A 17,833-nucleotide genomic window follows, 5' to 3' on the forward strand; every position below is an offset into this window, starting at 1 on the left:
AAAAAATGTACACCTGAGACAGTCCGTTTTTACTATCAGTGTGTTTTTTTTGTTGGCTTTCCGTGTGTACTGGTGTACCATTCGTGTCCCACGTACCGGATAGAATGCAGAATAGAAATTACAGATTTTTTATGTGTTAAACATATGTCAAAATAATATATACATAAAAGATGTCCATCAGATATATACTTTGTGTCTTGCATGTGTAGCTTACTGTACATCTACTAACCTAATAAATAAGTCCAGATTCGCTTGGGACCTGCCTGGGAACTTTTTTTTTTAATAAAATGGTGAACAAATGAAAGTGTCTTAGTTTTATTTCTGTATTTGTTATTTTTCAGGTTTCCATTCGCTGGACTACATCGAACCTGCGAGGGATTTTTTCTTTTCTTTAATACAGTGGATAACCAGGGAAAGTGTCGGGGAATCATTATTTCAATAAAGTATTTGTTTTGTGGGTTTCCTTTTTACTACTAGGTTAGTAATGGGGGTGTCTAATAGACACCTCTCCATTGCCAACACCAGGGCTTGACGTCACCTGTTTTTTTTTTTTGGACAATTCACATCGGTCATCAACCCCAAATACCATTACTCCGACTGCCAACGCACCAGGGCATTACGAAGAGCCAAGGTGAAGCACCAGATTTGGCATATCTTAATGTGATACTCCTCTTCTGGGACGGCTGCGAGCTGGTATTTTTAGGCTGGGAAAACCCCAATAACCAGGGACCATCCCAGCCTGATAATAAAAGCTCTCGGATGGCTGCTTTACTTTGCTGTTTCGAAAATATGGGGGGACCCCACATAGTTATTTTCCCCATTTATTAGGTTAATACAAAGCTGTACAATAGACTCCACATGCCAGGAACTAAAGAGTGCAATATTATAATATCTATTATCTTTGCACATCTTTGGATCCAGTTGGATGAACACGTAGGTGGGCTGCGCTGCTGGAGTATATCAATACATCAGAAAGGATGATGAAAAAAAGGCTTCTTATTCACAACACGTTTCTCCCGACACACCGGCGTCTTTTTCAAGTTTAAAAAAAAACAATCTTGCACATCTTTAACACATAAAAAAAAACTGTAATTTCTTGAATTTATTCTATTCCGTTACATCAAACAGCCCACGGATGTCATTCATGTATTGTACGTGTTTACACGGACCCATAGACTTTTAGTAACACTTGTCATCCGTCTGCTGGTAAAAAATGAACATGGTGTAAAAACACAGACATGAGCAGCCCCATTAGTTATGATGGGTACGTGTGAAAATGGATGCCACACATACCGGACACATGAAGGGGGCCTAAATGCGTTTTTTTTCCCCAAGTCTGTAGCATGTGAATTCTTTCTGCTTGTAGTTTTTTTCACCCTTTCAAATGAATAAGGAAAAAAACATGTAAAACTGCATCAAAACCCCACATAAAAATGGATGAAACTGTCATCACTGTGGTTCTTGGTACAGGAAAATCTGCTGCAAGTGCTCAAAGTGTTCACATACCCCTAGGCACCATGCAAAACTGCCTGTGACTTCAAGGCCCTGCTCAGGTGTTAAACTCAATGTAATCCTTGAAACCATTTTTGTGGTGAGATGACATGGCTCTGCCCTAAAAGACCTGTACCAGATAGTTCACACTTTTCTGGCAGAATTATTTTCTTAGTTTGAAGACATCACTGTTAAGATGTTACATAACCATATCTGTACATAATCTCCTCCACATCCTGCAACAAACTGTTATCATTCGGTTGTTTGTTGTAGTTCTTTCCGAAAATGTATCAAGAGATTTTTCTATTTAAAGAGAATGTGTCACCAGGTTTTTGCTAATCCATCAGAGAACAGCATAATATAGAGACATAAACCCCGATTCCAGAAATGTATCACTTTCCTGGCTGCTTGCTGTAGTTTTGATGAAATCCATGTTGCATCTGCAACAGATATACCAGTTCTCTGAATGATGAACTCTATATACACGTGCATCTCACAAAATTAGAATATCACCAAAAAATTAATTTATTTCAGTTCTTTAAGTGAAACTCATATTATATAGAGTCATTACAAACAGATTGATCTATTTCAAGTGTTTATTTCTGTTAATGTTGATGATTATGGCTTACAGCCAATGAAAACCCCAAAGTCATTATTTCAGTAAATTAGAATAATTAACAAAAAACACCTGCAAAGGCTTCCTAAGCATTTAAAAAGGTCCCTTAGTCTGTTTCAGTAGGTTCCACAATCATGGGGAAGACTGCTGACATGTCCAGAAGGCAGTCCTTGACATACTCCACAAGGAGGGTAAGCCACAAAAGGTCAATGCTAAAGAAGCTATGAGAAAATGGAAAACGGTCTTGGGAGCGCAGGAAGAGACTCAGACAGGAGATGGGTTTAAGCCACAACGCGTTTCGACGGAGGATCCGTCTTCAGGTGGAAGTTTCCACCTGATGAAGACGGATCCTCCGTCGAAACGCGTTGTGGTTTAAGCCCATCTCCTGTCTGAGTCTCTTTCCTGCGCTCCCAAGACCGTTTTCCATTTTCTCATTGCTTCTATCCTCCATTGGAGGTTTTCGGCTGGAGCTGCGGTGGAGACCTGACATCCTTGTCTGCCCCTGGGTTGCTTCCTAAGTGCTCCTTTATGACCGCTTATCACTGACTCTTAATGCTAAAGAAGCTGGCTGTTCACAGAGTGCTGTATCCAAGCACATTAATGGAAAGTTGAGTGGAAGAAAAAAAAGTTGTAGAAAAAGGTGCACAAGCAACCAAGATAACCGCAGCCTTGAAAGGATTGTTATGAAAAGGCCATTCAAAAATTTGAGGGAGATTCACAAGGAGTGGACTGATGCTGGAGTCATTGCTTCAAGATCCACCACACACAGACGTATCCAGGACATGGGCTACAAGTGTCACATTCCTTGTGTCAAGACACTCATGACCAACAGACATCAGAAGCATCTTACCTTGGCCAAGGAGAAAAAGAACTGGACTGTTGCTCAGTGGTCCAAGGTGTTGTTTTCAGATGACAGTAAATTTTGCATTTCATTTGGAAATCAAGGTCCCAGAGTCTGGAGAAGAGTGGAGAGGCCACAACTAAAGCTGCTTGAGGTCTACTGTGAAGTTTCCACAATCAGTGATGGTTTGGGGAGCCATGTCATCTGCTGGTGTAGGTCCACTGTGTTTTATCAAGACCAAAGTCAGGGCAGCCGTCTACCAGGAAATTTTAGAGCCCCTCATGCTTCCCTCTATTGACAAGCTTTTTGGAGATAGAAATGTCATTTTCCAGCAGGACTCGGCACCTGTCCACACTGCCAAAAGGACCAATACCTGGTTTACAAACTACAGTATCACTGTGCTTGATTGGCCAGCAAACTCGCCTGACCTTAACCCCATTGAGAATCTATGGAGTATTGTCAAGGGAAAGATGAGATACACCAGACCCAACAATGCAGACAAGCTGAAGGCTGCTATCAAAGCAACCTGGGCTTCCATAACACCTCAGCAGTGCCACAGGCTGATCGCCTCCATGCCACACCGCATTGATACAGTACCTGATGCACAAGGAGCCCTGACCAAGTATTGAGTGCATTTACTGAACAAACATTTCAGTAGGCCAACATGTCGGATTATAAAATCATTTTTCAAGCTGGTGTTATAAAGTATTCTAATTTACTGAGATAATGACTTTTGGGTTTTCATTGGCTGTAAGACATAGTCATCAACATTAACAGAAATAAACACTTGAAATAGATCAATTTGTAATGACTCTATATATGAGTTTCACTTTTTGCATTGAAGAACTGAAATAAATTAACATTTTGATGAAATTCTAATTTAGTGAGAAGCACTTGTAACTCCACACATTGTGCATAGGCAGAAAGCAACCAGTCAGTGGTGGAGGAGGATGGTATTGGACTACATGGGAGCAGGTTTGCTAGTCTTCTAGGTTACCAAAGATTGTACCAAAACTACAGGAAGCAGCTCAGTAAGTGATATATTGCTGCACTTTAGGATCTCTACTTCACACTGCTCTCAGATTAGCCTGCAGAAACCTGGGAACAGATTCCCTTTATTTTTTTTTTTTTAAAGTTACCTGGAATACAACAAAAGCTCCATTCACAGATCAGCTCCTGTTTTACATCCATCAAAAACTGACGTTTTTTCCTCCAATGTGTCTTGCATTTTGCATCCATTTTTTTTCCCACCACCGTTTAAAAAATTGAAGGAGGTGAATTGTCTGGCCATTGTTTCATTAACACTTGGCAATGGATCAGTTCAAAACTGAAGTAAAAAGGTGGTTTTCAGTTTTTCATCCCTTTTTGATGGATCCCCATAGACTTGAGTCTGACCTGCAAAAACAGATCACAATAGGACTTGCTCCACATTCTCTACAATTAAACTCGGTGGGTCAGTGTGCACTTCATCTTACAAAATGGACAGAACACGGATAACGGATGTGTGAATGCAGCCTAAGGATATCCTTAGGTGCTCTCGTCTGTGCTCACTGAGCGCTTGGAACAAGGTACTGGATACAAGGGTCAAAACACATGAAGAGCCCCCACAGAGGCTTGCATACAAGCATATTCATTTGCATTCCATCCATAATGAGGAGGAAATTCTAATTATAAAAACACGGCATTTAAAGGGAATTTTCCCCATTTTCAGGAAAGTGAGCCACAAACTTTGTAAAATACCAAACCCAGAAGGTACATGCCCTCCAGAGGCCAAAACTGCTGTTCCTGCCAACATCTTGTCACCACTGTAACTAATGACTGAGCTCAGAGGCAGTGCCGAGGTTGACAGCACGCATTAGAGATCAGTGCATCAACCGGCGCTGTACCTAGGGAGGGAGAGTACCTGACGAGTTTGGTATGTAATATTTTACAAAGTTTAGGGCCCACTTTTCTGAACGTTGACAACTCATTTTATGGATAAGGCCAGGATTACACATGTGAGAAACACGGCCGAGTCTCGCATGTTAATATCCGGCACTCGGAGCGGAGCGTGCGACCGCATAGCAATACATGCAGATGAACGCTCTGCTCCCGAGTGCCGGTGGCAGTGCCGGGTATTAACATGCCAGACTCGGCCGTGTTTCTCGCATATGTGTGATCCCGGCCTTAAAGAACATCGAAGAGGATCAAATACAGATCACATATGGATGCGTCAATCAGTATGTCGTTCATACTGCATCCATTTCTGGCCTAGAACACAATCTGGCTCTGTTATTGAACAGTCAAGCCCGATTTCCATCAGTAATTCGTCAGTATCGAGGGTCCATAGTACAGACTCTTGGCAATATGCTTGAGTCAAAGAGGCTTAACAGCTTCCTCAGGTCTTCTTACAAGCATCTGACACCGTGAAGAAAGTGGCCACCACGAGAAGTGCCACCAGGTATCGATCGTTTTATGACAATCACGACACGCAGATAGTAGTTTGTTTTCAAGTGTAATTAACCATTTATAAATAAGTACATTTTCTCTTTGTCTCATACAGTTTTCTTGTTAAATTTACAATTAAAGTCTGTATAGAGAAGGTGAATTTTAAAGGGGGAGGGGAGGGGAGGAAAGACTTTTCACATCTATCTCACATCTCACATGTACAGACAAGAAAAAACAGAGCAAGCAAATACAGTGTAACTGAGAAAACAAAAAAAAAATAATCAAAGAAAAAATAAAACCCAGGAGTATTGAATGGAGGATGAAGTGGGTATTTTAATACCCAGCACCTTGAGTGCACCTCCCACCTCCTTCACCATCAGTGACCGCTCTGCACTGCATCGCAGTACATTCTGAAAGCAAAGGAGGGTTAATCAAAAAAATGAACAGAAATAAAACATACATTTTTTTTTTGTCTTTTTTTCTTCACTTTTTTCCCCATTTTATTCTTATTTACAAGTTTAGTGCTCAAATCAGTGCTCCCCCCGAAGTCTGGGAGAGAAAAGGGGGTCACTGCATAAAAGAAACAAAAAAGACAGACAAAAGAAAAAATGTTTAAAGGAAGAAAAATCTTTAAAAAAAAACTACAATAACCCCTTGACCTGAGCACCGCACAATATATATATATGTATATATATATATATATATGTATTTTATATACATATATATTAAACAATGGTTGTGTTCCGTATATTGATAAAGAGAACGGACCATGCATTGAATAAATAAATACACTGTACAGAGAAGAGTCCTTCTGACTTGGGGTTGAGAAGGCCGTGGGAAGGACGCCCCACACCCCTCACAAGGTTCCTTCAGTTTTTCTGATGTGTGCAATACAGCCGCAGCATGGAGGAGAAGGCAAGAGGGGTGTGCAGAGAGGAAGAGCAAGGGGTGGAGCGTTGGGGATGGCGTAGCCTGGGGGAATTTCGAAAAATAACTAGGAGTAAAACCAAACAATGTGATATGGACCTTGTGTGCAGTGCCATGTGCCTACAGTGAAGGCGACTCACTTTCCTACTTCAAGTAAATCATGCCCACTCTCACAAGCAATAAGGTCTGACTAGAATAAAATATTTAGGGAATTATGGAAAAAAGGACCCTGCCACAACCATGAAAATCCCTGAACTGTGAACTCTGAGGGCTTCATCTATTTTAAGGGCCGTGAATACCCAAAAGTGCAGACATGTTCTCACATGGGGGTTACTGCGTGTATTGCTGTCAGCTACACTCGCGATACCTTCCTCCAACCTATGGAGAATAGGGAAAGTTATTATACGGTCACCAATTCACTGCCTAGAATTGTATGCATCAGGGAAGGCACCAAATGTTTTTTTTTGTAAAGGCCCCGTCACACTAAGCGACTCACCAGCGATCCCGACACCGATATCAAGGTGTCAGGATCGCTGGTAAGTCGCTATGTGATCGCTGGTGAGCTGTCACACAGACAGCTTCACCAGCGATCAGCACAGCGATGCCGAGCGCCCGGCATCGCTGGCTATCGCTGTAGAAAATAGAATCAAAATAAAAAATATAGTTATTCTCACCTTCCGATGTCCCGTTCAGCCATCCTGCCTCTCTCCACGCTCCGGTCCCAGTGATCCTTTGCACGAATGATCGCGCGATGTCACGGTCTCGCGGGATAACAAAGTCTCGCGGTCATTCGTGCAAAGGCTTACTGGGACCGGAGCGTGGAGAGAGGCAGGATGGCTGAACGGGACATCGGAAGGTGAGAATAACTATATTTTTTATTTTTTTTACACCTGATCGCTGGTCTCCCGCTGTCACACACAGCGATGCGTGCTGGCCAGCGGGAGACCAGCGACCAAAGAAATGTCCAGAGGTTTCTTGCAGCGATCAGCGATACTGGCAGGGGGGCCGCTTGCTGATCGCTGTCACACACAGCGATCTCGCTGGTGAGATCGCTGTTACGTCACAAAAGTTGTGGCTCAGCAGCGATCTCGCTACCGAGATTGCTTAGTGAGACGGGGCCAAAGTAAGCTGATTAAAAAAACTACTACCAACTAGCAAATGGAAGCCTGTTATCTACTGATAAGTGGTCCACATCAGATGTCCTTGGCCAGGACAGGACCCCTGCAAACCACCTAGTAATAGTCAACACTTTTTCCAGTTTGTAAGCCCGGTAGCACATCAAAGTTGCAGCATGATGCATGCGTGATGTAATGCCAGGTGTTCTGGTATGCAGGGCTCCGGTCCGGCCACCACGGACTACTTACATGGCTGCCAGACCAAGGTCTTGGGAATTGATTTGGTAACACTAGGTTACAAAGGGGATACACTTTAGTTTTTTTTCATCCGGATTTGCAGTTGGAAAGTCTGCAACGTATAACAGCAAAATGGATGATATTTGATTAAATCTCATCCACACGCTGCAAAAAATTAAAAATCCACAGAGGAAATTTAACACTTATGTGTATTCTAAATCTGCGCAAGTCAATTTAAGATGCAGAACTTTACAGTGGATTTCACTTATGTGCAAAGCGTGCAGCAAATCTGGACAAGACTCATAACGCGCAGATTTTTGTATCAAGTTAATTTGGATTCAAGGCAAAATCCACAGTGAAAAACTTGGATGCATCAACGTACCCTAAAACAAAAAGACAAAATCCTGTCGCCACAAGGAAAACCAGTACCCCTAGACCCATGTCAAAGGTCCCTCACCCAGCCAACCTGTACCATTCCCTGTGATGAAAAGGGATGAGAACTCCAAGAAAGCCGGGTTTCTTAAGGGTCTCTTGCTTTTAGACAAAACCGATTTGTGGTAAGGATTGTGACAGAGTGTACTTATAGGGTAGCACCTTCCTATAGGTGGTACTAGAGAACCAGCTTTCTACCTTTTGAAAGAGCTCATTTCCATACCTTTTTTTTCCCCAGGGAGCATTGTGTGATTTATAAATGTATGCATTTTCAGCTCTACTACATGCCCCAAGTGTAGTTGAATAAATTCCCATTCTAATTGGGAATCAGTTACAAGAGTTTGTGGATTTTTTTTTTTTTTTATTGTTGGGTGGGTAATATTTATTATATCCTCCAAATTCAGTTAATTTAATGACGATGACAAATTTGCAACTGTTTTACTTTATAGGCATCCAGATCACACTATGCTGATACACTGATCATACTCAGACCACTAATCATACTCAGACCAGAGTTTGATCAGAATGTCATTAACATAATCAATCCCATTCTCTCCGAGGAGAGAGTATATGCTCATGTGACTCCAGCCTCAAAGTGACAACCGGATAAGGCGGTTTTCACTTTCGAAAGAATATCGGTTACAGAAAAAAAGCCAATATTTGTGGAAATTTGAAAAATTAATAAATGTCAGCATCTGCTGCTTTAATGTTTTGGGGAGGAAATAAATTAGGAATCCTTATAATAATCATTTGGTGCATTCCCCCTTTTTTTCTCACATACAATTAAATGACAAGTTCTTTCCTTTTACAGAGTGGAATCTAGGGTTTCCCTCCCCATAATTTATGCATGGACCGTGACATTTAGAATTACCCCATAAAGTCAGACAATTGAAGTGTTCTTATTAGTAGATCTTCCTTCTTGTAGAAAGCGTCATCGCGATGTGGCCCTGCAGTAAAGATGCCCCGGAACACATAAGCCCTTCTTGTTGAGCCTCTTATTACAGGCAATCAAGAACGGAGAACCTGCCGCTGTCTGTGGAAAGGTAACCAGACACCTGAGAACATTGGTGTTTGCAAGCAGAGAACCATGATGGTGTTGTAGCTGTATCTACTGCATGAAGATGGCTGCATGTGGCTCTTTCATCATTTGTTATGCATCAAGTCTGGGCAAAATATGTCTGATTCATCTAAATGATCACGACTGCAATCCACTCCATCTGTCTGTCTAGGCCAAGCGTACCTGTCCTAGGACACCATGCTGCTGGAGATGTCCAGGATCTTGAGTCACAAACCCATTTCTTTCAAAGGCCTGATTCAGTCAAGGTCTGTAAGTAGACAGAAAGGAAAGGAGCTGCCACTGCCCATCAGCACGCCGCAGCAGCCCCTCGCCTCGTGTCTCTGGTGTAAGCGGTTTCCAAGTAATTTAGGCAATTTAATTCTAATGGACATTGTGTGGTTAGGACAGATTAGCTTTGTGATTAAGCAGATCATGTATCAGTAGATAATTTTTCACTGCTCAGCTGTTATTTTTGCCATAATAAGGGCCGATTTTCTGGACGGAATTTTAGATGGATATTTTAGTATCTGTAATGTCAATGTTATTTTCTGAAATTTTACCCACAAGCTTTAGAAATAATCCACAGCCTAAACTGACTTGTCAATTTATTCTGTGAATTATCACTTAGGATTTCACCCACCAGCTGAGCATTTATGTGTTTTCAACGGGCACAGAAGAGAAAGCCACTGACAGATAGCTATGGCAACAGCTTTTCTCCATTAAAAACAAATTGTCTTTTTCAATTCCTCCACACACATCAGATCCCAATGAAAATCGCAAGGTTTGGCCAACTTTTATCTATTGTGTATGGGGGCCTAAAGTCACATTTAGTATCCAAAGACAGGCACCTCCCGTTAACCAAACTTAGATTGCTATAAGATTCTATGTAAGTTGGTATACATGAACTCCAGAGCATTTAGGTCTTGCAGACATATTATGTCCATCTCTAAATGTGGCCTAAGACTTGAACCAGATATTCCAGGTAAGTGAAGTAGGAAAGGAAAGTTGTGCACCCCTCTTCCCTATTGGTGTCAATTTAGGAGGAAGATGCTCTACATCTTCTCTATTTGGCATGTATAACCTTAGACACAGCTATAAAGTGGGTATCTGACTAGTCCACATAATTTTCTCAATCTCGATGGAATCAGTCACCAAAAACCTATTTGGAGAAGTTTAGTTTGTCTTCATTTCTGATGCCAATTTGAAAGACTGGGGTTTGTAAAACAAGATCCGAACTGAGTCAAAACATTAAAGGAAAAAAAAAAAAAAAAAAATTCACACTACATGTACACATATAGTTAAAAGTCTGTTATGGGGTAATTCCATGTATGCTTAATGTTACAATGCAAATGTATAGAGCCCTTTGTTTACCAGGTTTCCAGATCCTTATTGTGCTGCAAGTGGCCTTAGATTTGTGTTTCCCTGTTCCCACATGCAGGGTAATAAGCAAGCCTCAAGCACATCGCCTGCTGACGGGTTATCACATGGAGAGAACACGATTTCACTCCAACTAAGAGGGGGCCCAGTCCTGGAAGAATATCCTAGTGACCTAAGTGCAATTACTCAAAATCGAAATATAAAAACCCAAATTCAATTGGGCAGTTGAGAAAGCAGACAAAGTGTCCATAAACATAGTCTGGGGACCCAAAGTGTTCATAGCACAACCTAAAAGTACTAAAAGACCAGCTCTACCCAATGGGATACGTCAGAGCAGAACACTAAAGTATAGGGACCGGGTGAGGAGTCCTAAGAAGAGTTGCTCAATTACCAGGTTTTTAGGGAGGTATTCGTACAGTGAAGGAAAAGAGTTATAACGGAAAAGAAGGGAACAGGGAAGGGAAAGTATATTGTCCTACACGTTTGACTCCACAAAGGGTCTCTTTGGTTTGATGGGCGAAGTCTGGCCCTGCCGAGAGTCCCGAGACAGCTGCCTGTACAGGTTGTCCTGGTAAGCCTGTGCAACAGGCAGTGTTCTGGCCACCTTGACATCAGGATAGGAGGAGGCCTGTGTGACCCTCTCCAATATGTCCCCCCGAGAGCCATTAGCAAGCACACCATGCGGACCATAGTAGTCGTCTTCAAGCAGGTGCCCATTCTGTGCATTGTTGGTTTTGTTATAAAAGGCGATGTTGCTGATAGAGGAAGGCGGACTGAAGGATTCTTGTTGGGGCATGATGCCAGGAGATGTGGGACTAAGAACAGTGTCAACAGAGGAGACAGCCCATGTCCGACTCTGCTGATGGTGGTGGGGGTACTGTTGAGTCCGTGCTGTCTTGTCAATTATACCCATGAATGGGGTGGTCCTAGAGCGTGTTGGCTCACTGGGGTAACTTCCTTGGGGTGGGGACACAGGAGACAGCTCATCACAGAGTCTCTCATAAGCTGGCTTAAGTGGGATCTCCATCTGTTGTATAGATGCAGATGGTCGGAAAGTAGCAGAGAGGCTGGAAGAGGACGAAATACTGTTACTAGATGGAGAAAAACGGAGTCCTACACTTTGTGAATGTAACAGTGGCCTTGGAGTAGGTGGATGAGACTTGATTTCCCCGGGGTTAATACTCACGGGCCTTCGTATAAGATGAGAAACATCTGGAGAACCTAGTTGGCTGGACTGGCGCTCAAGATCCAGCTTGGTGTGACATACTGGATAATAAGAGGCAGACTGACTGCGCCCAATTTGAGGAGTCTGGTTATATCTCATGCCTCCTCGATAGGCTGAAGTTGGGCGCTGGGGTATGTCTTCCTTGGCAATACCTCCATGCTGGCAAATAGCTCCGGCACTCAAACTAGCCTGCACATGCTGCATTGGACGTCCATCAGCTATAAGACCACCAAGAGAGGCTTGATATACTAATCGGCTTTGACTCATCTCTCCAGAAGATGTTTGGTATTTACTTGCCATACCATGTGCCACCTGTCCATATGTACCTCCGGGAATTACTGCACTAGAGTGCACTGCAGAACTGGGTTGGTTGCTACGTACTATTTGTGCCTTAGCTGGCTGCAATCTGTGTGCAGGTTGTGGAACTGCAGTGGGAAGCTGTGACATTTGGAAAGACCTCTGCGATATCTTGGACAGTGGAGACTTTGGTCTTCCAGGGTGCTGACTTACACATGGCTCTTGCTGATACCTAATTGGAGAACCAGATTGTTGTCTATACATACCAATAGTTTCACTTGGAGGGCTAGCTCTATACTGGGGAGCCCTCCGTAAAGGGGAAGGTGGAGGGCTTGGATAGTCCATGACCTGACCACCTACAGGAGGTGGACTAAAGCGGTAGGAAGAACTCTGATGTGCAGGGGATGTTTGGGGAGGACTAGGGCGATAGTGCGAGTTCTGGTGTGTTGGAGAAAGTGATGGAGAGGTGGACTGGTAGCCTTGCCTTGTGGGAGAACCAACAGAGCTGTTTGATCTGAAGTCAAATACTTGATGTGATCCTGACATATAGGCAGAATCCCGATGTGCCGGAGATTGAGGGGGACTTTGCATGCCTGGAAGGCCCTGACATTGTCTTCCATCACTTTGTAAACCTACAGGAACACTGTCTAAGTCCTGTTCCACGTACTCTTCCTCGTAGAGGTCTTCCTGTGTAGAGTCAATGTCCTCATTTTGTACTTCTGGTTCTGGCTCATCTTGAAGCTCCTGGACCTCCTCCTCTTGCTGGAGTTGTCTGCATTCCTCTTCCACTCGCATAAGAAGCCGCTGGATTTCTCGATTGTTAGGGCAGAGCTGGATTGCTTCATTCAGGTCTTCCAAAGCAGCTGTAAATTGCCTTTAAGATAAATGTGATGAGAAAAACTATTAGAATTAGACTAAAACCCAAGAAGAATCGAATGTACATGTCATCAATGTCATATGTGATTCGTGTGGAACCAGTTCAGTCTTACCTGCTACTTCGTTTGGCTCTGGCACGAGCGTAGTATGCCTCATATGACTTTGGTTTCAATTCCAGAGCCTTGGTGGCAAATTCCTCTGCCATTCCAAAGTCCTGAAACATCAAACAGGTTATGAGTGCAAAGTCTTTCCATAAAGAAACAGAGGAGAGCAAAAAAATAGTCTGCACAAGATTAAATATGGAAGAGAGAATCAAAGGAATACAAAAGTAAAATTAAATTCTAATAATCTGGATAAAAATATATAAAATAACTTAACAAACCATCAAAGAGAGGGCAGGGGAAACGAATACAGAGAAAGAGACTACATTAACAATAAATTAAATATATGTTTTTATTTTTGCGTTTAAGACTCCTTATGGTAGACAACTAACTTTCGATGCAGCAGAATATCTCAGTAATTCAATACATAATGTTGGTCTACTGGGAGAGACATATAGGTAAATTATCAAGCAGAACCTATAATTTTTTTCTACAAGGATCTGTAGCGACATGAGACCCACATTAACAAAAAATATACTGTATACTGCAAATAATCAGTATATTAAAGCTAATGAGCACATCTTTGCTTTCTCTGTGCTGTCAGTAAGCCATATCCATTCTCTGTTCCTACAAGTACCATGTATAATACTTTTATTCCCGAAGTGGATAATCTAATTACATGACCATCGCAAATTATCAGCCGATGCACAGACCATCCCAAAAAGGATCAAAATGTTTTCTTTACCCTTCCTATTCAAACAACCGACTTTCCTGCAAATTTAAAGTCAAAATTTGAATTACCTACTAGTGTAGTAAAAAAAAACCACCAACCATACACATTAGCTGACTGTTGGTCCATCAATGCTACAGCGGATCGTTCGTTCGACAGTCATCTTGGCCTCCTCTCCCATATACAGGAGCGCTCAATCAGCCGAGTACTTCTCTGTTCTCTATGAGAAAGCCATCGCCAGACATCTCTACCGGCGGCTTATCTCTGGGAGACTTATCTCTGGGAGACAATGTGATCAGCTGTCGGAAATTGGACATGCCCAATTGACATCTTCCATGACGATCAGTTTGCCAGTACCCTCATACACATTAGGCTGTTGGCCAAACCCATCAATATTGGCTGATATTAGTCTAATGTGTATGGAAGAAGCCTCAGTATTCTTAGTGAGATTTGCATGTAGAATGGAATACAAGACAGACTGCAGGATGATTCATGCTATGAAGGGATAACTCACGTTCATCTTCCGACGACATCGGGACAGGTTGAGTAAAAGCGACACCTTCAGTTCTCGAAAAGTCTTTAGATCTTCTCCAAAGCCTTCCCGAGGAAACTTCTTCATGGCGTACTGGTATCTCTGTGCAGCTTCTTTTACTTTCCCTTTCTGAGGGAGTAAAGGGATTCGATCTCACAAACATTATGTCCTCTATAAATACAACTCCTTCCTTACAACATGAAAACTTTTGTTCATCGCATTATCATCAGCTTCTCCCTGCTCCTCTTTTTTATTAACCTTACCTGTATGGAGCCCAGATATCAATTGTTTTCAAACTTATTTGTGTCCAGAGGTTGGATCATCTCTAGGACTCTGTTCACATTGCATTAGAGCCTTCTGCTGGAGGTATATGTCAGGAGGATATATGCTCTGTAAGGGCATACAGGGGCAAAAATTGCCTGTAGTCTCCCATTAAAAAGAAATGTATACCACTTGATACACATTTGTTTTACCTTATGTCCCAGCATAGAATATCATAATTGCAAAAAATAAAAAGTATTATAAATATCATCCTGATAGATGCCAAAATGTTCAGTGGCAGACTGCGGCCAGAGTAACAGCCTATGGATACAATTGCTGCATTAGTTGAATTTTCCCAGTATGTAATGCAAACATAGGGCTCTAATGCAATGGGAGCAGAGACTACTATCTTCACCAATTCAAGCTCCCCAGCCTGCTTCCTCTGCTCTAGGCCTCCTTTACTTCTCATAATTTTGTGCCTTAAAGGGAATCTGTCAGCAGGTTTATGTTTCCCAATCTGAGTGCAGCATAAAATATGAATGGAGACAAGGATTCCAGTGCTCGGTCACTTACAGGACCTATTTTGTTTTTGAAAAAAAATCACTGTTTTATCTGCTGCAGCTCTGCTAGTCCTCTCAGAGATTAGTTCCATCTTTCCCTGTCCATGCACCATGTTTTTTTTCAGACACACTGAATAGTTAACAAACCTACCAATTAAATCAACAGGCTTATGGATACGACAGAGCTTATGGATATCGAATACTACATAGCAGGAGTTCACTGAGAGCACTAACAGAGCTGAATAAAGGTAGTGATTTTATCAAAACTACAGAAAGCAGCCCAGAATATTATATGTCGCTGGAATCAGGGTCCTCCTTCATGGGGCAGCAAAAACTTGGTAGCAAATTATCTTTAAACATTCTTTACCTGGGATGAATTTTCAAACCACCGACGCATGTATGACTGTCTGTAAAGTCATGCACTGAGAATCTGATGAACATTTCCTTTAGAATAACGCCATTTGTGGGAGAGCAAGGTTCCCATATACCTCGCAATGACCCTTTCAGAAAGTTGTGCACTTGGCAGAAAGTCTTCTAAAAATGTGGCAATAATTTACTGATCGTGCCGATGATAGTTTTATTATTTATTAATGTTTTTACTTCATCTACATTGATAATTATAAATCCTAAGAACTATTGGGCTTAGGGCGCCCGAAGATGTGGCCATTATGCAACTAATTAGTGCAGGGCAAACAGTACTTGTGTTTTTGTGGCTAAGTACAGGTGTGAGGCCTGTGATTCTCCTTGCTTCACCTGTACCTATTTTGGAAGTAGTAGAAAATATAAGTAAACTGAATGCAGTTATGTCCTACAGCAATTACTACGACACAACCACCACTTGTATGGGAATGTTCTAGGGCTCACTCAGACATCAGTTTTTCACAGAAAAAACTTGTACCAATTGTAGTATCTGGGGCTGTTCACCATTCCGTGTATTATTGCAGACTGAGTGGTCAGCACAAAATCACGGAGAATTGTCCGATTTTACTCCAAGTCATGAATTCAACTGCCCAATACAAGTCAATAAGTCTGTGAAAAATATTGGACAGCACTCAGATGCCACCTGTGTACTCTCATACATCTGAATGAGGCCTTACAAACTCAGCAACTCGTTTTAGGTAAAATATATTTAGGGTACATACACGTGAGAAAAAAAAAAACGGTCCGTAATCTGGACCGAAAAAACGGACGAGTGCCATGAGAGTGTCATGTGAGTACAGTGTGATTTTTACACCTAGCATCCGATTTACATCCGAGTGCATTGCTATCCGATTGCAATGCGGTTTTAACATGAGCATTTACATACAGCAGTTCTATATGTCATTTACACATCATTTTCTAACAAAATATTCATCAAAACACACACACATATATATATTTAATAGATAGATAGAAGAAACGCTGGCAATTCGTGTGCATGTACAGTAAAATCACACTGACAGAATAGAATAGATTAAATAGATAAAGCAAGGGAGACACAAAGCGCAATAGGGTCTTATCCGATAGTAAGTTAGCGTTTTTTTTAAGTAGGAAGCTGCTCACCTGGTATTATTAGGTGGTTAAAGCACATGTAGGAAAGGCTGCCGCAGATCCACAGGTCGGTCAACGACCCGACAATACGATACACTGCAGAGAAGATGTGGATTCCAGTCTGCGCTGCCCAAATAATAGATTTCCAAGACGTAGTAACAGTTATGAAGTGGTTTAATCGACGCGTTTCAGGGTGAACACCACCCCTTCCTCAGGAAAATACCACATATAAAGCTATATGTGGTATTTTCCTGAGGAAGGGGTGGTATTCACCCTGAAACGCGTCGATTAAACCACTTCTTAACTGTTACTACGTCTTGGAAATCTATTATTTGGGCAGCACAGACTGGAATCCACATCTCTGCAGTGCATTAGAACAGAATAGATAAAACAGATATATACACACACACTATATATATATATATATATATATATATATATATATATACATACATATATATATATATATTAATGTATTCGATTTTTTTTTTAATGTATTCTATATCAGTGACGCACACATATATACGTATTTATATTGAATAGAGAGATAGAAGAAAAGCCGGGAATACATCTGCCGGGTTCTGTAAAATCACTGCAGGAGCCAACAGGATAAAGGAGATGGTTTACATACAGTAAAGACAAATGGAATAGGTAGATATAGAGATGTCAGTAACAAATACAATTAGTACAGTGTGTGCAAATTACTGGACATGTAATTAATAAAATATTATATTCCCGAAAAAAATGGCATGGGGTCCCCCTATAAATAATAGCCAGCAAAGGCTATGCAGACAGCAACAGGCTGATATTAATAGCCTAGGAAGGGCCCATGGATACTGGCCCCCCCGGCTAAAAACATCAGCTCTCAGCCGCCCCAGAAAAGGCGCATCTCTAAGATGCGCCAATTCTGGAACTTAGCCATTATCTTCCCACTTGCCCTCTAGTGGTGGCAAGTGGGGTATAGTTGTGGGGGTTGATGTCACCTTTGTGACATCAAGCCTCGAGGTTAGTAATGGAGAGGCATCAATAGGACGCCCCTATTACTAACCCCATAGTCAAATTGTAAAGAAAACACAGACACCCAGTAAAAAATCCTTTAATTGAAATAAAGACACAGAAGATACCTTTAATATTCTTAATTAAACCATACTTACAACCTCACCTAATTCCTGTGAAGCCTCGATCTCCTGTAATAAAAGTA

The 17,833-nt window shown here is 41.8% G+C and overlaps 1 protein-coding gene across 6 annotated transcripts in view; it reads right to left on the reverse strand.

The window, feature by feature from the left end:
* Positions 1 to 5,426: 5,426 nt before the first annotated feature.
* Positions 5,427 to 17,833, reverse strand: part of TANC2 (tetratricopeptide repeat, ankyrin repeat and coiled-coil containing 2) — a 621,767-nt gene continuing 609,360 nt past the window's right edge. For all 6 annotated transcript variants that reach the window (XM_073582321.1, XM_073582322.1, XM_073582320.1 and 3 more), the window contains 3 exons: positions 14,264 to 14,410; positions 13,032 to 13,132; positions 5,427 to 12,916 (listed from right to left, as the gene is read on the reverse strand). In XM_073582321.1, coding sequence (XP_073438422.1) covers positions 10,996 to 12,916; positions 13,032 to 13,132; positions 14,264 to 14,410 — 2,169 coding nt within the window. In that variant the 3' untranslated portion in view covers positions 5,427 to 10,995. The remainder of the gene's footprint in view (positions 12,917 to 13,031; positions 13,133 to 14,263; positions 14,411 to 17,833) is intronic.

Source organism: Dendrobates tinctorius, unplaced genomic scaffold, assembly GCF_039654945.1.
Source record: "Dendrobates tinctorius isolate UK_male_01 unplaced genomic scaffold, ASM3965494v1 ptg000071l, whole genome shotgun sequence".
Taxonomy (NCBI): Eukaryota; Metazoa; Chordata; class Amphibia; order Anura; family Dendrobatidae; genus Dendrobates; species Dendrobates tinctorius.